General features: G+C 35.0%; 1 protein-coding gene across 2 annotated transcripts in view; it reads left to right on the top strand.

The window, feature by feature from the left end:
- LOC144448788 (uncharacterized) overlaps positions 1 to 22,305 on the top strand; it is an 87,230-nt gene that overhangs the window by 60,651 nt on the left and 4,274 nt on the right. The window contains exons 11-18 of one of the 2 annotated variants that reach the window (XM_078139077.1): positions 12,722 to 12,877; positions 14,021 to 14,096; positions 16,223 to 16,561; positions 17,611 to 17,664; positions 19,123 to 19,206; positions 20,339 to 20,435; positions 20,951 to 21,167; positions 22,012 to 22,163. In XM_078139077.1, coding sequence (XP_077995203.1) covers positions 12,722 to 12,877; positions 14,021 to 14,096; positions 16,223 to 16,561; positions 17,611 to 17,664; positions 19,123 to 19,206; positions 20,339 to 20,435; positions 20,951 to 21,167; positions 22,012 to 22,163 — 1,175 coding nt within the window. The remainder of the gene's footprint in view (positions 1 to 12,721; positions 12,878 to 14,020; positions 14,097 to 16,222; positions 16,562 to 17,610; positions 17,665 to 19,122; positions 19,207 to 20,338; positions 20,436 to 20,950; positions 21,168 to 22,011; positions 22,164 to 22,305) is intronic. The other variant, XM_078139078.1, reaches the window with a different exon arrangement.

A 22,305-nucleotide genomic window follows, 5' to 3' on the forward strand; every position in this document is an offset into this window, starting at 1 on the left:
TACAAAAATGTCTTTGTTTGTGTGAAGTAGCATTGAACAAATCTAGTCAGATTTTGTTCTGCATAACTTCTAATTCCTATATTGGAGTAGATTACCTTGACAAAATCATGGCGGTTGTCTGTAAGTTAACTCCGTTTTATCCTTCGGTCATGCAAAGAATCATCCTTATATTTAAACTGCTGTGTTGCTGCAGTGTGATGCAATGTTAGGTATGATTCTGAAGTAAACACACGAAGGCTGCATAGTGAGATTCGACTTCAGCAATTAGACAATATGAGTTCTGACCTGTAGGCAGAGGTATGCAAGGATTAATTTGCATTTATTTATGAAGTCAATGTATGGACCATTGTGCAATCGTGTACGTGACAAGCTAAGAAGGACGTTTGAAACCAAACATTCGAAGTCATTGCTTATTTGGGATGCAATACCAAGTATAACGTTAGCAAATCTAGAAAGAAAGAAAAATATGTTGTTTGCATGTGTGTGTACCATATCTTTCAGATCTGTTGAAAAACATTCCAATTTTCTCCCTGTTATGGGACTGTTTCATTACCGCTATATTTTTATAAAGATACCCAGTTTACAAAGCCAAGATAATATTTGTATGAGGAGAAAGATGGAAATATCAAGCAGTGGAAAAATCAGGAAGGGAAGGGAAGGGGTGGGAATGTCAGGTGATGGGATGGAGATGTGAGGGGTTGAGATGTTAGAAGATGGGGGTGAAACAATCAGAGAGGGGAGGGATGGAGATGTTAGGAGGACGGGATGGAGAAGTTAGGGGAAGGGAAGGAGAAAGCAGAAGAAGGGATGAAGCAATCAGAAAAGAAAAGGAAGATGTTACGGAATGGGTTGAGCAATCAGAAAGGGAATTAAGGGATGGAGATGTTAGAGAAAGGGGTGGAGAAATCAAGAGGAGGTGTTATAAGAGGAGGAGGAGGAGGGGTCCATACAGACATTGTGAAAACAGTAAAACATCAACAATTTCAGCTGTACCCTCGAGGGTTTACATTATCCGCACACGGAAATCACTTTCCTTGATTTCTTTGTTTGTTCAGACTACTTTGTTTGTTATACAACAGTAACAAATGGAATTGCCTCTCAGCAAAACTAGATATCACTATTCTAAGTTGTTAGTTCAAAGTTTATAAGACAATTTTGACCCCGAATTATGAGCAATTGTCACCAGGAAGTACTTCTTCAATGTGATGAAATTTATCGTTCGTTGATGTCTATTTATTTTGTTAGATTGGAGATGCTGTGTTGAAATGTCAGCCAGTTGCTATCTAGGGTATTTCAATAGCGTACATTTCTTTGATATGAATCATACAGTACCAGAAAGGTTAAAAGGTAGTTTGATATATATTCCACTAGTGGAGTTCCGTCAATTCCTAAATTCCAATCAAAACAAGTGAATGCACTGTTGAAGTCAGTCATTTGATGTGTGATGTACAGTTGATGCGAGACGTATGATGTACTGTTCGCATGAGTTGTTTGCAACCGTTGATGTGAACCCTTTGCGACCATTTGTTGTAAACTTTTTGCAACCATTGGCACGAGCCATTCGTAACCATTGGTGTCAAACTGTTTGCTCATTGGCAAGAGCCGTTTACATACTGTTGATGCGAAACGTTTGCAACCGGCAACCGATGGTGTGAACGGTTTGATGCATGGTTGATACGAGTCTTTGGATGCACTATTGGCTCGAGTCATTTGGTACACTTTTCACGCTGGATACATAGAATGTATGTACGTTTCAAACTAATGACAATATAGCGATACCTTGCCATTTGTATGTAATGTATCTGATATGTCATAAACAGTTTTACCAACATGATTGACATGACAGATCATTGGTTACCCTTCTCAACTCTATATGTATTCATCTTTCATTTACATGGTATCTATTGTCCCGGTAGTCTGACATTGTCATCTCATTTTGCCTCACAATCAATTCAAAATATTTCTTTGCTTCTGCATCATCCATCATTTGTTTATTATGAAGGAAAAGTCCAGTCAGACGTATTTCTGTCTTTAGTACACTTGTTGTATTGATTACTGCCATCAACTTAAAGTCGTCAGACTTATTTCTGCCTTCAGTACACTTGTATTGATTACTGCTATCAACTTATAGGAAAAGTCCAGTCAGACTTATTTCTACCTTTAGTACGCTGTCACTTGTATTGATTACTGCTATCAACTTAATGGAAAAGTCCAGGCGGCCAGGCTTATTTCTGCCTTGAGTACACTTGTTTTGATTACTGCTGTCAACTTGTGTGTATTTGGTGGTGGTAAAATAGGACCTTGGTAACTTCCTCAACTTTGAAATCTTGTAAAGAAGATCTTCTGCACTTGTCATGTGTTCAGCCATTTTAGGCATTTCTTGCAAGGGTATATGGGAAAACATTGTGATGTCATCACAAATACACCAATCATTTGTCTTGACACTCTGTTGTCAAAAAAAGTGAATTTAGTTATTTATGATGTCTCAACAGAGATTTTCCTGTATACCTTTGAAGGAAATCTTGAAAATGGCTGAACACATCAAGTGTGGCAGACATTCTTTTTCATCACTCAAAGTCCTATTTAAGTCTATAACAGAAATCAGTACAAGTTTACTAAAGGTAGAAATAAGTCCGACTAGATTTTTTTTCTTTAAAAACTTTATTAGGTGTTAAAAATTTATTCACTTGATGAATACAAAGCTAAAGACTTTAACTTTTGGAAATTAAAAGTTCCAAATCAGAAGTCTATATAATTTTAAAAAGTAAAAGCAAAAATTAAAAAAATACAGAATTCTACTGCTGAAATTTCTCCAGTGTGAAATGTGTGATACTTATATTTCATATCAAATATGTAATCCTGCAAACAGACGACATTTAGATCTGACCTAATTCAGTAGTTGAACTAGCACTCTGTCATATCATACACATGTCTATCCGTAACATCAGTACCCATGGCAACAGCTTACATCAGCCATCCTATCATCAGGGTGTATGCGGTCACCACGGAAACCCATGACATCATGTCCATTTCGCTAATATCAAGCACCCTGTATCTTAAAGATTAGGGACGGTGTCCATTTCACTTTACACAAATTGATGTGTGGCATTTGTTTTCAGGGTCATTAAATTTCGTAAACATAACTCCATGGTTACCAACCAGAATTCATTAACTGCTGCCTCCCCCATTTTTCTGTTTAGACAGTTGGCACTATGTTTTAAAGGAGGATGTCTTTGAGTTTTGATATCTACAAGTAAAAGTGGTTTCAAACAAAAAATTGACAGTTAAATTTATGTCTGTCTGGTGTTTAGTTGGAAAAATAACTCACGATCATAAAAAAAAAGGCAGGCAGGCAGACATGGTTAAAGTATGAAGAACTTGTGTCTCCTCCTCACAAAGTGGGAAATCTCGCATTCCATGTTTTGAAGTCTTTTGCGGTGATAACTTACAAGATTTTGTAAGACAACTCTACTCAACCATTGAGTTATTTTGAGAGAAGTCACTAACACGCTTGACCTTAGGCAAAGAATCTTACCAGTTTCTCAATATATACATAGTTAATTGCCTAGTTTGTTGCACGGTTGATGTAGCTAGATATCGCCGTCATGTACACAGCCAGCCGACAATTGAACTTTTATATTTGCCCATGGTTTTAGGTTTTGTAAACTTAGACGAATATTTTCACCTTTTTTTTTTTTTTTAACTTCTGTCCATGAACACAAAGATGTATGCGTGTCGTATCATGTATAACTTGTGTTTTAACTTATTTGCCAAGTTTGGATTAGAAAGGTATGAAAAACAGTTACATGTATCTGGCAGTGTTATACAAAAGTTGGTCCAGAATGAAAGAATAATCCTATGTAATCCTCGTGGCTAGATAACACTAATGTGAGAACCTGGGAATGAATCACTGGTCTGTAAGAATAGTGCATATCACATCAGTAAGACATATTAAGTATATGTGTATCAAAAAGTACCAAATCATTTCCAGAATGTATATCGATTACAAAATATCATCATGTGTTGTTAAACGATAATTTCTTTCGTCAGGTATTTGAATGATAAATCTGTATGTTTATCAGTAGAATTAGTCTAGTTCCTATACCGGTATGATTTTGATTGACACCTCCACTCACAGTGGTTTAGTTAGAGACAACCTTGGTATCCAGACTGCAGTAGGGTATAGGTCTCCTTAGTTTTGAGGTCACTGGGAGTGTGTCTGTGCTTGGTAACAGTGGCTAGGTGTTTGGTAACAGTGGCTAGATGAGTGATAGGGGTATTAGCTTTGTGTAACTCATAGAGTCTTAGACTGTAAAAAATGCCAAGAATATGTGTCTATCGAATATCACTCCCTACAGTACAACTGTTGTCAAAAAAGAAATCATCGGCATCGGATCATTGACAACGTGCCGACCATTGTATAGACTTACAGACATGACACAGCGCACCAAGACATTTGTTTTATGATTTATTGATCTATCATCTTTGTAGGACTTCTAAATTTATGAGTACAATAAAATCATAATTCTGTCTGGTACTTTAATGTCAATGAGAACTCTGATGGTGATAATGATGTGACATTGGGAATGATGATTTAATGATTTGGTGGTGGTGGTGGTGGTGGTGGTGGTGATGATGATGATGATGATGATGATGATGATGAGGAGGAGGAGGAGATGGTGGGGGTGGTGGTGGTAATGAGCAAGAGGAGGGGGTAGGTGATGTTGGTAGTCGCCATGGTAATGATGAAATATGGATGATGATGATGATGATGATGATGATCAGGAAGAGGGTTAAGTAGAAAATCAGGTATCATATCTGATGTAGTTATCTCTCACAGCAGCTGCCGACAGTTAATCATTACAAAAATCTGTCAACAATCACTGAAACAAGAGAATTAAACTCATTCAGCAGATAGATCATCACTCAAGGCAATTAATTCCTAACGAAATCACCCTCCTCTACAAACAAATCTGAAATGTGGTTACTTCAGGCAAGGACAAACTGTGCTTGAGGTTGACAGCATTGTGTTGTTTTACTTGGCTGACGATCAAGATCCTGATTAATATTGTAACTAATGATATTCATCCTCACTTCTCGTACATCAATTACACATACTGTTGATGTGGTATAAGTCCTTCTAAGTATTTGTAATTCCATAGATATAAAAAATCCTCAACAGCTGTACTATATTGAGAAATGTTGGTCATTTTATACATTCTCTTGAGTAGTTATTTTTTTCATCAAAACTTTTGTTGATGTATTGGTCATTGTTTGAGATGAGTTATTTTCTAATGATGTTTATTTTGTAAAACTTCTTCCTTCATTGGCTATGGCTAAATTTTAGGATGTTGTGCCTGGCAAGTCAAATTTTGATAATGATTGTATTATCATCTTTATTGTCCTCCTCCTTCTCCTCCTCCTCCTCCTCCTCCTCCTCCTCCTCCTCCTCCTCATCATCATCATCATCATCATCATCATCATCATCATCATCATCATCATCATCATCATCATCATCATCATCATCATCATCATCATCATCATCGTCTTTTCACTGTTGTGTCATCATCACCATTTAGTCATCATGATCATTGTCATCGTCATTATCACCGTCGCCGTCATCATCACCAGTTTGTCATCATTTTCCATTTTGTGTCATCATCATCATCGTCATCGTCATCACCATCATCATCATCCCCACCACCACTAACACAAACACCACCACTGTCATCACCATTTTGTTTAAAAACCATGACATCATCAAGTTGTGAAGATTGAACAAAAGCATGATATCTGTAATTTTGATTTATTAATTAAAGTAATAATATATCTTGTGTTTATTTTGACAACATTTTGTGGCCAGTGAAATCAAGGCCCGGCTGATTGACATGTTTGTTTATTTACATGTGGTTTGTTACTTCTTGTCAATGTATTTAGTCTGTAGTCCCTCTGGGAAGGTTCTGTTCAGTTTGAATTGTTGACAAAAGTATTATGTAACTATAAGAATTCTAGATCAGGTTTCTTTGTGTGTCCTAGTCTCAAGAGCTCTGTCCTCAACTTACTCTGAAAAAAGAAACAATTTTAAGCAGAATTTTCTTATCAGGTTTGAGGAATAAGTAGAAGTTGAAGTGCATAAGGGTGTAATTTGCTATGAAAAGTGAACTTTTATTTACATCAGTACTGGGATTTTTATGGACTGTGAAGGGAAGTTTTCTAAACCAGTATGATCTGCCACAAGGGAATCTATTAAAACAGTTAAGAAGTGTTTAGGTGGGCCCCTTGATAAATGGAGATGTGAATTGTTTGTACATAGTGTGTCACACAAGAACATCTGTAACAAGCTAATAATCTGTCTCCCAAAGTATGTGTCCTCCATTCTGGAATCCTGCAACACAAAAAACATATCAAGTAATGTTTTATGATAGGTTCTGAATTAATCATATCATATACGACACCTGTTGTTAGCGTTTGTCAACGCTTATTTAGCGACACTGAAATGGGACTTAAGGGTCAAGGCACCCACGTAAAGGATTGGACATATCAATCTCATAAAGTGACATATTAATTTTCAAATCACTTTTCAAGATGCAAGACCTTCATCTAAATATCTGTTATTCGGAGATAAACAGCAAGGAATGCAGAAATGCTGTGTATGAGAGGAAGGTGGGAATTTGAGCTTGGCTCAGACTGGTCCAATGTTTTTGTTTTCAAGTGCAAATAATGATGTACTGTTGGACTTGCGAGAATGCTTAGTCTATAACTTGGGTACTGTGGTTGTTCAAAATACACACACACACACACACATGCACACGCACACACACACACACACACACACACACACACACACACACATACATACATACATACACACACAGTGTACATACATGTACTATTAAAACTTCTTCAAGAGAAAACTGACATTGACACAGTTTGACATAAGTGGTTCAATCGGCACAAAGATGCTTTAGTAGTATCTGGAATTATGGTGTTTCAGAATTTTTAGTAACCAAAAAATTATGTCATAATGTCATTATTATAACATTACATCCAAATCCTGGTGAGAACTCTTGTCTCTTGCTAAACATGATTGAACATGGAATAATCTATTTTGATATGAAATAACAGTAACCTCATGAATCACAAAAGTTACAGACTGTGCCCCTTTAATGTTTTGCTATTAGTAAACTATCTGTACATCAATATATAATCTACCGGTATGTATGGATATTTTGATACAAAAAAAGTAACCTCAAGATTTACAAAGTTACAGACTTTAATGGTGTTGCTATTAGTAAACTTTACATACATCAATTTATAATCTATGTATGAATATTTTGATACAAAAAAAATGTAACTTCAAGAATCCCAAAAGTTACAGACGGTGCCCCTTTAATGTGTTGCTATTAGTAAACTGTCTATACATCAATGTATAATCTATGTTTGGATATTTTGATACAACAAAAGTAACCTCAAGAATCCCAAAGTTACAGACTGTGCCCCTTTAATGTGATGCTATTAGTAAACTTTACATACATCAATGTATAAAACAGAAAAAGTGTGAAAACTTGGAATGGTTAGAGTGTACCGGCTTTGAATCTGCAGGTTGCAGGTTCGAGCCTCGTCGCTCCTGTTTGTTTCTGAATGGCTAAAATTCCTTGGGCAAGATTTGAACCACGATTGTGCCTTAGCCAACCCAGCTGTATAATTTGGGACCTGGTAGGATAGAGGTTGCAGTGTGAATGATTTAATCCTATAGAAGCTGCAATGAATTCTATGCTCCCCAGGGAGTTGATGAAGTAAAGGGCTTCTGTGCCACTATAGATTCATGCCAGGGGTAATAATTGTAAAGCACTTTGAGCACAGAGTGGGAAAGTGATATATAAAAACCAACATTATTATTATTATTATTAATATTTGATTATGTTTACTATATGGTACATGTACAAACCAGATTTGGTATCAGAGAGAAGGGAACTGAACTTTAATCTGCTTCAGATATTGTAATTTGTATGAGCGTTATCGGAACCACACAATTCTTTTTGTTAGGCCTATTAAAGGTAACTTCACTATGATTACTGAAATTCAAATGCTTAAACATACAAACATTTTCCATGAGTACAATTCACGGGTGAATTATTCACCCTTTCCTCCAACAGAAAAATTCATAGCAAGACAGTCTTTATTATGTAACTCTCCACAACTGTTTATGAAACTTAAAATCTACATTCATGAGAAAGTCAATTTGATAAGTTTGTGAAACGATATCATCATTACCAATCGGTTTACTTGAACCAAATTATTCCAAGCTAGCGTGCAGCACTTCGCAGATTCCAATTATCACTTCTCAAATATTGGGAAAAAATAATGCAATCTGAAATTTCTTCATTTATGAATATTATTTTTTGTTTGTATGTGCCTTGGACTTGATTAATAATATATCATGATTTTAGAATAGATGGGGTAGGTAGATTTTTTATTTTATATTTATATATATTTTTTTTTTCATTTTTGAGTGTCTAGTTCAGATAGTTATGTTTTCCATTGTTTTCCATATGGTCTCTGTGTTATTGGTTTCTTTTCAACAGATGTACAGCCATTACAGATTGGAAGAACAGTTTTATATTGTCTTTTTAAGTTTATGTCAGTTTTCACATTCACTGTTTCTAGCGATACTTCACAATTTTTTGTGATTTTATTATTTTTTTCTTGAATACGTTAAAAAAAAGTTTAGGGTTGCTGTGAAAAACTAGGTAGAACTAAACAATTTTTTTAGGCCTTATTATATTGGAATCTATTTTTTGAAGCAACTTTGTAGCTACTCGCCACAAAATATCAATTTCTATTCTATCGTTTGAATTTAATGTAACTCATAACCATAGAATAGTGCATGGCAATGAGGAAAATACAGTGAAAATGATATGCAAGTAGGTTATGAAGTTACTGCCCAGAAATTATTCTACAATTTTGTGTAAACTTTAATTATAGCGTAACTACCTCCCTTAGATGTCAATTCACACCTGTTTATTATAGGTGTGACTAGAATCTCATATCCATGGGAAAATAACACCACACTTTGCTTAGTTACGCTGGAGTGTTTTCCTAATCACATAAACAAAAACCACATTATCCTGGAATTCATGCTATCATGTTAGGAAAGGAGATGAAATGGTTTCCAGGCTAAACCTAAATGTAAACAAAATAATTGAAATAAGGGATCCACATTAGTATACTGCAGCCTTGCTAGTTATGAATTTCTTTATTAAAGGACCATTCTGTGATTCCATGTGATGTGTTCAAAACTTGTATACAATAAAGACGATCTTTTACCACATTGTAGTTTTCGAAATTACAAACTTTCTGATCTTGATCAGTTTTAGAGTGTTGTTCAGGCCCATACATCGCGTTATTCAGCCCAACTCAGGCTTCTCTTTGTAAATTGGTATCTCGGATATATTGACATGTTGTATTTTACAGATTTGAACAGTTAATTGTGATATGAAATTAAGTTGTAGTGCCACTTGTACAAATGATGTAAAACAAACTAGATACATTTCTGATTGACTGAAAAATTTGTGGTATAATATGCAAAAATGTTTGGCATCTTACGGGACAGAATATAAATGTATTCGAAAGAAACATCTTGTCTGACAAATTAATGTAGACAGTGGGCAATAAACGGTAGAGAATTTCAATTTTATTTGTGGGAATGGTGTATCTGTTTTTTCCGATAATTTTACTGTGGAATAGTTTTCTATGTGAAGGAAATACCTTCTTTGTTTATATTTTGATCATTTTAATTAAAGATGATTGTTGAAATCATATCATAAAATTGATATAAGACAGACACCCACAGACAAAAATACTGCAAAGTATTGTGGGAAATGTGCACACAAATCAAAATGTTGGCACCTGCTTGGGGACATCTTTAAAGGGAACCATGTCCGAGATTTTAAGTCCTGGTCATTAAAAAAATGATAATAAATTACGTTCACTTTCACTTATTTGGTCTGACTGTCTGGTAAAAGAACAATGCAGTTGTGGTGCAAATCAGAGACAACCAGGACAGGAAGTGATGTCACCGACCTAGCGTTTAGGTTACTTGATGTTTTTACAAGTAAATGTATTACTGGAAATTTTAGCTGAATATTTATTTTCACTTTTTTTTTCGCTGAAAAACAAAAATGTGAAACTCTTAAGTTGTGACTAAAATATCTCGTTGTATATGAACAGTGTACCGGGCTCTGAAATTTGTAAAAAAATTAGTCTTTGAGAACTAGTTGAAGACTGAGAAATTGCAAAAGTTTCTCGTGGTGAAAATATCTCGATTTACAGTATATGGATGTCACCTGTTATTTCTTTAAATATTGCCATGTCCCAGTTTGACATCTTTGCTTTTAACTGCCATGCAAAAACCAAACACGGTTGTTAGTTTAATGATAGTGCTTCAAACGTGCATCTACACTGTATTCATACTTCTGAGTGAACAAAAACATAATATACTTGCACTTCAAATCCCAGATTTCGGTCCCCTAAATTGTTTTAAAAGGGCAAGGAATCGGAAAAAAAATGAATCTGTATGCAGATTAATTTAACTTCTAGCAGAACAATTTTCCCATTAGCATTTTCATGCTCCGCTGCATAGCAAAACAATGGTGGGAAACTTCATTGCATGGAAATCACGAAATTTCATATGCTCGGTCATGTATACAATCATTTCAGAAAAATAAATTTGTTTGGATGGGAAAATAAGAACGTGTAAAGAATCTAGCGCGTTTCCCCTTTTAACCTGTAAATGGATTCTGTACAGATTGCTTTTATTGTTTGGTTTCTATGTTCAATTGTTTGTGCTCATAAACTCCTTGCTGTCATTCATTAACCTTTGTTTAGTGAACTATTGAATAAACCAACACTCCTCCCAAAATTAGTTGTATTATATTGTAAACACACAAAGAAATTTTTTACACTGCTGTGTTGGTCGACTTTCGGGTTATAGTGGTGTGTGTCTATGGTTCTCTAAGTTTGGTTGAGGTACGGTTGGCTCACTGGTTTGAGTTTGGTGTAAAGAGTTGGGGTCGAAGGATTGGTGTCGTCTGCCAAACTGAGGTCTTGTTTTTTCCGTCAGTTTGTAACTCAAGATCATGACAGCAATACTTGGGCACACAGATTTATATCACTGTACTGAGACTTGAATTGTGGCTTGAGTCGCGTCGGCAGTTGGGTCAGTTGTACATGTATTTTGTACATGTTGTATGCAACATATACTTATCCTATAGTACAACAAGGTAATTTGAATAATTGTCATGTTCGCTGTAAGTTTTTTTTATCTATACCCATTCAGGTATTTTCGTCTTTGTCACTTCATATCTTTCACCAGAGTTTCTTTTATGTGGCATTTATTTGTTAAAAAGTAGAATGTTTCCAATGATTTTCACAGAAACATTTGGCAACGATTTTGTATGTTTTGGTATATGACTCATAAAAGTGCATCTCTTTCCTTCATTTTTGGCTTTTCTACCAAAAGTATAAAATTTTACCTCTCAGTACTCTTAGCAATAGTAAACATTAACATACTCTGTTGCTTACCTACAGACATTTGCTTGTCTCATGTCAACTTGTGCATCGTTTTGAAGAATGTTAGTTTGAAGTAAAATTTGAAGTTGTAAAAATCTCCATTGAAAAACAGCAATATTGTATTTTGTGCATTTGGTGAAAATGAGAACATCACAGTGTATAAATCCAAATCATCTTGAAGTTTCAAAACATTGTATTTTTTCTCCCAAATTTGTTAGTTTTCAGTAGTTCCTAGATCAATACCAATAATTTTCATATAAGAATGAAGTTGAGAGAATATATTAAATTGTTGAATTCATGAAAACAAAGTAAAAACAAAGAAAAACAGAAACTATGGAATAGAATACTACACTGTCCTAGATTATTCTATGTTAGTGAATTTCATCAGTAGTCCGCCTCTCTCCAAGTGTAGTCCATCAAAGTTTCATTTTTGAAATTCCTTCGTCGGATCTGAAACATGTTTTTCAAATTGCTTAAAGTTTTTCAACAATTCATTTATTTTAGTGATGAATTTTTCTATCTTTAAAATATGGATTTTTCATGTAAATATTCTAAACAAAAGTTAAATGTACATAAATTTATGTTTGATAACAATTTGGATATGTATTTTCTACTCATGTCAGGCAGGCGTTGTTTACAACAGATGTTTTGTGTGGAGATATTTTGATTTCTTTTAAATTTGAAATTTATAATCAGTTTGGACTGACTGTGCTGGTGTTGTTTGAAAATGAAATGAGGCCACCATGATATCTCAGCCTCATTTGCAAGGACTTCAATGCCAAGATATTTTGTGATCAAAATATCTAAAAATTGATAATCCGAAATTTTTTGATGTGTGTATGAATAGTTAATTGAAGTGGTTCAAAGTAAAGAATTATTGAAAATTGATGATGTTGGAATGGTTTGAGTTTCTAGGCCATCGTATTAACATAGAAAGACATATCTGGAAGTCACTGTCCCTTTATAAGTCTGACCCGTTCATAGCAGAAATTCCTGATAACATTTTTGCGTGTGTCATATGGGTCTTCTATCACACAGCCTATTTCAAGCAGGCCTTCACGCATCAAGAGACAGACTTGTGTTGTTTTTTTCTCTCTCTCTCTCTGAGTTCCTGCTGAATAATGTGTGTCCATATTTTTTTCTGGAACAGACCGAGAGACACAGGCAACAAAGGCAAGGACAAGGGGAAACCAAGGAGCAGTCCCAGGGGGAACCGCACAAGGAAGTAAATAGCAGCGACTCTAGCAGTGACATGGCACCGACACCCATTGAAGAGATCGAAGATGAGGGAGAGTTGGAGAAAATGGTAGGCAGTAAAGAATGTGAATCTGTAATGGTCTTTGAGTTTTGTGTGTGTGTATGTGTGTGGACTGCACTACCAGGGACATTCCTTCAGTCTGTGGTCTCTCTAGATATTATCTTACAATGCCCAATGCTAGACACCTCTAAAAATTAAATGAGATGGAAGATAATTTTTAAAAGTACTCACTGGATTTTTAATCCCCAAAAATTGTTCTTTTCCCTTGCAGACAACAATTGCTTATCATGAATTTGTCCTAAAGTACCATAATAGCCCCCCCCCCCCCCATCTCTCCAAAGCCTTGAATGTGTTCATTTTCGCCAGAAGTCAAGTTGCCCAGTCCTTGTGATCATGAAAAACTGCAGCATAACTCTAGTGATATAAACATCTCCTATATAGCTCCCATGACACAACAAACTCACTTGCGCATTCCACACAATATTTCCAAATTTTGCTAAAAATTTTAATTCAATTGTTTTTAAAATATTTTCATTAACACATCAAAAAATGGACTCAAATTGTCAGGAAAGTTAATAAAAATATTTGCATTGTTGTGATTTCTTGCTTTTAAGAAGTTATAAACCAGATATTTTAGCACTCAGAAAGGCATCAATATTATCAAAAGTAACTCCTTTAAATCTGACCTCACTGGTTAAAATCACAAAATATTGACAGATTAGTTCAAATAAAAAATAGTGTTTGTTTCCGATAACCCGACTGACCCTAGTTTAAGCCTTTCCAATGCTAAACATTTTTTAAAACATTTAAAACAAAAAGATACAAAATTCTTTGTCTTCTTGTCCTTCATGCATGTTTGTTTTCTTTACCCAGTGATGTATGTACATATTTCATCAAAGTGCGTCACAGAAAGTATTCTGATCAATATTTCATTTATTTTTGGGGCGAAGCAATTAAAAAAGTAAACATAAAATAAAATGAAATAAAATAAAATAAAATAAAATAAAATAAAATAAAATTCCAACCTACCTACCTACCCTATTTTCTGGAGTCTTGTTATCGGAAACACACAATTATATTTTCCCCCACCTTATTATAGAAATGTTGTTGTTAAGTTTGTAAATGTTTTGGTGAGTTGTGTCTATAACATTGTGGCTGATTTGTTGGAATATATTTGGTTTATTTTGGCAGCTTGATGCAGCAACAGATTTTGATGAGAGAAGGAAAATTAGAACACAACTCAGAGATGTGAGAAGGAAACGGAGAGGTAGGTCTTACTATGTGTTATTTACATCAGTGCTCAGTTCAACACTACTGTTATTTGTTGGATTGATTCTTATCATGTATTGCCAGATATCCCTATTAGAATAGAATATTCATTTAGTGTGTTAAAGGCCTGGGATTCAATCCCAGGTTCTCACCATAAGTGTTATCTTATCAGTCGTTGAAACTTAGTAATATGCTAATAGTGCCAACGTGAATGATTCGATAATTATGATTTTTTGGTACGGCAGAATTTCAGAAAAAAGGCACGTATGTAAACCTGTCAACTCTATAGATAGGAGATTTTGCACTTAATTCAAGGCATAAGTCAATATAAATTTGATGCTACTTAAAAAATGATGGCTGAAGTTGGTCCATGTTTCCTAATATCTCGTTAACTTTGCCAGAATCTGGAAGAGGACTTGAAATTAATGTTTTCAGTCTTCTATTATCAAAATCTGTTGTCAGATTTCAGAATATTTCAAAATATTAATTTTTTTGTTCAAATAGAACCAGACTACGATTTATTCTGACTACAGACCGTTGATGTTTTTGTTATGTAGCAAATATTTTCACCCACTGAAATCTGACCTTTGACCAAATTATATTAATAAAGATTTTTGTTCTGCATATAAATACCACGAATATCATTTTGTTTTAATAAACAATCTGAGGAATATTTTGTGGCGAGTGTCAATCTAAATGTCAGCAAACAGTTTACCAGCAGTCAAAGAGTGCAACTTGAAAATTGATTGATTCTTTGGCAAATTGTACACTTCTGTAAGCAGTTTGCATTTTGACTTTTATATAAAAAACGTATACAAATTCTTTCAATAATTAGTCTTAACTAATTAGTTAAGTGTGTATACCCTAGAAATAGTGCATCAGGCGTTGAACTGTTGAACAATATAAAACCTATTTCCTAAAACTGACAAAGAAATTGTGCTATAAAATTGTCCCTCTTGTCAAAGTGGAACTGTGTACCCTGTCTGTCATATTCACAGAAATTTTAAGAAACTAAATAAGTGGAAATTTTCTTGATAATTTTCTGACTGTGTGATAGTGTGTCAGGCTGTGAACTGTTGAACATGCTAAAAAAAATAGTTTGCTAAAAGTGATACGTTAATTGCACCATAAAATTGGCCCTCTTTTCAAAGTGGAACTATGTACCCTGCTTTTCATATTCAAAGGAAATTGAAGAAACAAAAAAAAAAAATTGGAAGTTTTCTCAACAATTTTCGGACTGTGTGAATAACAAGAAATTCTCTGATATATCAAATAATAGTGAAGAACCCAACACAACACAGACAACAACTGTACAATATTCAACACCCTGGGGAGGAATTACTGATAAAATTTAGAGACACATTGGTGACATTTCTGAAGCTGGTGATTCACCAATGAACACTTTTTTTATGACAGGAAGGAGCTCTTGAAGAATTTCAAGCACTTACACCCAAAATTATGGTGTAATATTTATTTTGGTCTGTAATGTTTATAAAATAAGTAACTGTTGATCTGCTTGAATTCTTGCTTTTCCCTGCAAAAAACGGTGCAAAAGTATGACAGAATTGAACAGTGGTGGCGCTCTTCAATTTGAAGCAGACCCACGACTACAAAGAAATGACCAAAGACGTTGTCTGTCATGTATAAAAAGCACCAGAAAATAAATACATCAAATGTAACTGCTGAGGGCGCTCTTCAGGTACATAGTACTTATCACAGTCTTCAGAAGAATGTCACCGATGAAATACGTTGAACGTCATCTGAGAATGTTACGTGAAATTAAAATTTGTGGTTTTTTTTTATAAAAATATGTTATTGAAAGAGCTTTTTACAGAATTTTTGAAGTGACCATTAACCTTACAATAAAAATAGGCATTATGATAAGGCAAACAAAGTTCTGCTTTGAAATATTTTGAAAATTTTGTTTTTTTCGAGTCTGGAACATGCACCCAGGACTTGAATGCACAAGTTCAAAATTTGAGTAATGTATAGACCGATAGATTCATGAGTTGTAGGCACACACCACATTGCTGTCAATACAACAATGCCTGGAGGACAAACAGCTGACATCAAATATTTCACAAGTGTACATGGTTTATGTTTGACTATTACATTTTTTCACAGAGGAAAGAGACAGAAAAATGGCAGAAAGGGAGAGAGCAAGAGAGATTGAAAAAAAAGAGAGAATGGCAGCTGCAGACAAGAGACGCATAGAGAAATTGGGTGCTGGTCTTGCGAATAAAGCATCACTGACTTCTTCGACTACGACTTCTACGTCCTCTACAAACAAAAATGACAACACAACCAATAAGACCATCACCGCCAACACAGACAAGAATGCTAACACCACAGTAAGCACCACCAAAGATTCAACTCCATCCAAATCAGTTACCACGACAACAGAGAAGAAGACGGACGGAGGAACTACCATGCAGAAGACAACAACTGTTACAGAAAGCAAAGGTATGTACCCGTTAACTCTGTGAAGTTAAGATGTGAGCCCTCTATGTCTGTGTCAATAATTTTTTTTCCCCCAGGTGGATTGTTTTTCAGGCATGCATTTATCCACCCCGTCATGTAGTTCCTGAGGTAGAATGGGTAATGTGTATGCAATAAATAGTAACTGACTGGAAGAAATTCAACAATTTCACCCTTCAGTATGCTCCTCAAATTTGTTGGACAAAATTTTGTCGTATTGTGACCATGGATTGCTCTTCATTTTATTTTGAAAGAACAAGCGATACTTTTACAGCTAATACAGGGACTGGATGACAGAACATAACATATACATTTAATGTTCAACGTTGATCTTTTTGCAAGTTGGCTAGACAAGAATATTTGTATTGCTGACCACAGCAGGATTGGGACTGAAGAGGGTCTGGTTATACATTCATTCACCTTTTGAAATGTCCATCAGTAACAATCAATGTTGTGTTGTCATGGCACATCTATCGAGTAACACAACAACCTATTCTTGCAAAATGATCAACTTTGATCAAAGATTCATAAAATAATGTATAAATGTTTTGTTAAGTCTTTTTGGCAAACACTGTCTGTTTTAGCTGTAATTTCATTTCAATCCTAAGCACATTTTCATAAAAATAGGTTTGCATAAGTTTTATTGGATATTGTGTATATATTGTTAATGTTGATATTGCATGTAGCTAACTTTGTTTTTGAGATGAGCCCGAATATCCTTTCCACAAGAATGCATGCCTTCAGAAAAATTGTCTCAAAAATTTTTAATTTAAGAAGTTCATGGTGACTTTGGAAATGAACTTTCATGGTGACTTTGGAAATGTGTTAATCATATAGCATAGGCATGTGTACATTTGGATGATCCAAATCTTTCAGTGTATTTTACTCCTACCCTAATACAAATCATTCCCTCCTTCCCCCCAACCCCCACCCCCACATGCCAGCTCAAGGAGAGAGTTTCATAGTATTAATGTACTGACGTGGATGTGCATGATAGTCTAAAAAAGTTCATGTAATGCATGATTCATCCATAGACAGCGGATCCAGATCTAGGATGGTTGAAGAGAAGACTGTTATAAGTTCCTCAGGTAATATTACTTTAAAAAGAGAGTGAAAAAATCGCATACAAAAAAAATTCACTCAATCATAGATTTGAAAGTACGTGGTTTGATTCACTTGTACTCTGGTGTGGTGAGTTGTATTATAAAGATTGCTAATTGCATCTTGAATTATCAATGGATGTACATTTTATTTCTGTGCAAATTCTGGAAAGACATGGGCTTGATTTTAATGTATGTAGCAAACCCCCACATAGCTAACCTTGAAATGGAAATTCACTTCATATTGCCTATAATAGAAATATTCATTAAATGGCCTTCCATTTCAAAATGGCTGCCTCAATTTGGACCATTCTGATTGATCGATGAGTTGTAGGATAATGGCATTTTGCGATCATGTGAGGGCAGACTACATACACAAAAAAACAGACCAGTGTCATCAAGGGTTCGTGTATAGAATAATATGATAACTTAAAAATAATTCACTATTATGTGTTGAATTTGGACTTGACAAGTTCTTTGCTGTGGATCAATTGCTGATTATCGATTGGCTCGGATATTGTGTTCCTATTTTATGATTGGGTGTCTTGCCTGACAAAACTTGTACAAATACAATTATGGTGCAGATTCATGTGTGCAGATTAATAGTTACAGATAAATATAAACTTTTGTACTGCACCAAAATACTTCTATAATTCAAAGACACGGGCTGATAACACTTTACCACATTTTTGGGGCAATATTTTGAAGTCACGCATGCGTAAACAACGCACGGCTTCACACCCCTGAAGAGGAACTGAGGACTCAGGTTGTTGAAATCTAGGATTTATCCATTCAGTATTTTAGTGCAGTACAAAGTTTACATTTTTTTGTTAATAATCATTCGATCTTTGGTGACATGTTTTATTTTGAGTTGTTGTGTTTTAATCAAAAATGGATGCCAAAATGAAATGGTAGACTTTGGTGTTGTTTCAGTATTTATTTGTGGTGGTTTCTTTATTTAAAAACTAACACTTGTGAAAACGTGATTTGATTACTTAATTACCTCTTTATGTATAAGCTTTCTCAATAAATGTTTTATTGCTACTTTAAGTTTTGACACCTAATGTTTTCAAAACAAGCTACTAAATTGTTTGTGCACCTTTAAATTAAGTAAAAATGGTAGCTAAAACAAAAGTAATTGGCCCTTGCTTGCACAAGGGCGCTATTGCAGATAAGTATGGTAATTTATTTGACCCCCTCAAAATGAATTAATTTTCATAATACATCACCAAATCACAGTCCAGAGATTGCTCTGATATAGATTTACAAGTACAAACTTTTGAAAGAAAAACAAGTTTTTGTAAATACTTTTCTAAATATTTTAGATTCACTCTTATTGTAAAACTTATCATCCATGCCCTGTCCTCCAATCATAAAAACAGTTTCAAAGAGTAAAAACTTGTCACTTTTGCTTAGAAAACTGTATATATTATTATTTGTTGATAGATGGTGGTGGTGGTTTAATGTCGGTGAAAACTGTCAGTTCATCGAGCAGCTCATCATCCACCACTGGAGGAAGTGGCAGAAGAAGTGAGTACCATTGTAAATCTTTGAGACAGTAAAGAATAGAGAGAGTAAAAGTCCTTCTGTGTGAAAGGCAGTTTGTTATATTTTTTTCTCATCAAGAGCCGTAGTTCAGTTCAGTTCAGTTAACTGAATTTCCTCCACTATCTGGAGAACCACAGTGACCTGTGTAAAGGAAAAGACAAGGACAAAACAGACATTAACAAAGAACAACATAAAAAGAGAACGGTGACAATCCAAGGCCATAACAATTCTGACCAATCAAAATTTTGTGATTATTCCTAAAGTGAAACAACGACGATGGCGTAGTGCAAATAGTAGCCCTCTAGAGATGGCCTCAACTTATATACATGTACACATCTTACTTTTGGTTGTTATTAGCAAGGTGTTAGTAAAATAAGTGTTAATCTGTGTGTTTTATCCTGAAATGACGTCAATTGTTTCAAGAGTCCCATATATATGTAAACGCCCGATGTGAGGTGATCTAAGTACTGCTTGTAATGTGCGTATATGTATACAGAAAATTGCAAAGTAAAGGCTACTGAATTATGTCAACTCACATACAGCACAGGTTCAGAACATTTCCAGGGGGAAATTTAGTCTAGTTGCTAGAGCCATGGGCTATGCTGCTTACTTTTAAAGTGACTGAAGGTTGTCACTGAGGGTGTTAGCCCAAACCTCAGGATGGGCTGCACACTCGTCCAGAGGTACTGTCATAACCTTTTGGCTTTATTGAGCAACCTCCCCAAATCACAGATCCAATGTCTTACTACATGTACAGTACTAGGTGGTATTCAGAAACTTACCGTAGGCAAGGCAGGAAGGTTTCTACAACAAATTTTAGCCCAGTTAATTTAATTCAGATAGCAGTGTTCACTTAGCTCATGTGTGAGGGTTTTTCCTGGCATTATAACAGTATTAACATCATTCAAGATCAAGACCTAATGAAGGAACTTTAAAAAAAATGGTATGAAATTAAAAATTATGCAAAGCACATGTATAAACATTATATTAAAACTGGTTATTATTACGCAGGGTGATTATACGTGTGTAAAGGATACCAGAAAACTTCATTATCATCTCATAACAGAAATTACATCTGACAGAAAGCAACTTTTTCATATATTTTATAATTCAGTGTCAAAGTTTGAGGAAGAATTGGAAGCCAAAAAGAGAGCCAGAGAAGCCAAACGTGGTACAGATCTTCAATCATTTAAAGATGAAGCTGCCAAAAGGTAGGAGACTGAATGAGAACACTGCATGGATATGTTGCGTGAAAATACAGCAAGTGTGATGGATCTTTGTGCAAGGTTTATTATATGAGAAGGCTTGCAGCATTTAAACACAACAGTGTGATAATGATACACCTTTGTGCAACGTTTATTAGAATGTGTGCATTGTGTAAACAACAGTGTGACTGAGCTGTGTGCAAAGTTTTTTTTGAAGGTGTGCATCATGTCAACACAGCTTTGTACTGCATGTAAATACAGCAGTTTGATTGATATTTGTGCAAGGTTTATTAGATGGTGTGCGCCATGTAAACACAGCAGAATGATTGATATTTGCAAGGATTATTGCTGAAGTGTTTGGTGTATATGATTTGGGGCGTATTTGAACTTTAAGACTTTTAGTGTTGCAGAGGTCAAAGGTCATTGAATCACTCACCAGGATATGGAACTACTCTTTACTTCACCACTTGGTTATTTCTTTGAATTCAATGGAAATACTTTGTTGATATACCACTTTTTAGGCAACAAGCCATGTTTGAGAGGAAGAAGATGGATGCTATGTCGTCCAGAAACAAAAGATCGGCAATCATGGATAAATTTGGTGGCCAAGCAAAGACAGGCCCTTCGTTTGGTGGCGGTGTTGGACGGGGTGGTGGTGGACGCATGATGGTACAGAATGCAAATACTATTAAAGCTCAGTTATTGGAGTGGGCTAAAATTAAAACAGCAGGTTACACGGTAAGCTAGGTCAAAGTTCATTATCCTGTCATTACCATTACTTGTGTGTATCGAAGTTTTCCAAAAATTTTACACTTTATGCCGAATTTGAAACATTTTTGAAACTTAACATTTTCAAAAGAAGAAAGTTGTGTTTTGTCCATTGTAGTTGAGAAATCTCAAGCATGATATTAAGAAATTACTATTTATTTCTTTGGGTGCACATGTCGGGGAAAAGAAAATGAAAGGTGGGTTTTTATGTATAACACAATGTATGCATTGTTTAAGAACAATACACTTTAGGATCATTTTTTTCCAAAACCATTGTAAGGAGATACAACAGCAACAGTTTGGTTTGGTTTGGTTTGGTACAGCTTGTTGGAACTCGGAGATGTGTATTACAATTCATGGTCTGACAAGAATAGTTTTATGACTTCTTTATATGTGTTCATAAAATGTGAGGGGAACTTAAAATGTGATTGTTAAGGTGAACTGTTATGTATAAACTAAAAATGGCTTTAAAAGTATAAATTACATGTCTCTGTACGGCCAACATGCTGTACCAAGTGTTTAGTAAATCCAGTTCAGTTGTTTACTGTCCATGTTTCTAACGAGTTCTACTTGTTCATGCTATTCTCTCACTGGTTATAAATGGAAAGGGGTTATTCAGTCATGACATGTATGTTTGTCTGTTTACACTTGTCTTCACATTTATCTGTGTGTACGTATCTCCATCTTCGTCCATGTATATCTGTATGTACATGCCATGTACATGCCATGCTCAACATTAATGACAGTATGGATATGGTTGTTGTCCACATTGCTTCGTTATTAGCTAAAAAATTAATATCTTTCTGTCCTACAGAATTGCAGTGTTGAAAATTTTTCCAGAAGTTGGTCAGATGGTATGGCTTTCTGTGCACTCATTCATCATTACTACCCAGATTCCTTTGACTACAACAAACTGAATCCCAGAAATAAGAAATTCAACTTTGACCTGGCATTCCGTACAGCTGAGTAAGTAGAAGTCATCAAATATGTAATTAGTGCGTGACTGTGAGAGAGGGAGAATATATTGAGAGAGAGGGGAAATGTCACTAGTTTGCAAAACGTATTCCATATATGGAAAACTATACTTTAATTTTTTTTCCATGTGACC

Source organism: Glandiceps talaboti, chromosome 18, assembly GCF_964340395.1.
Source record: "Glandiceps talaboti chromosome 18, keGlaTala1.1, whole genome shotgun sequence".
Taxonomy (NCBI): Eukaryota; Metazoa; Hemichordata; class Enteropneusta; family Spengelidae; genus Glandiceps; species Glandiceps talaboti.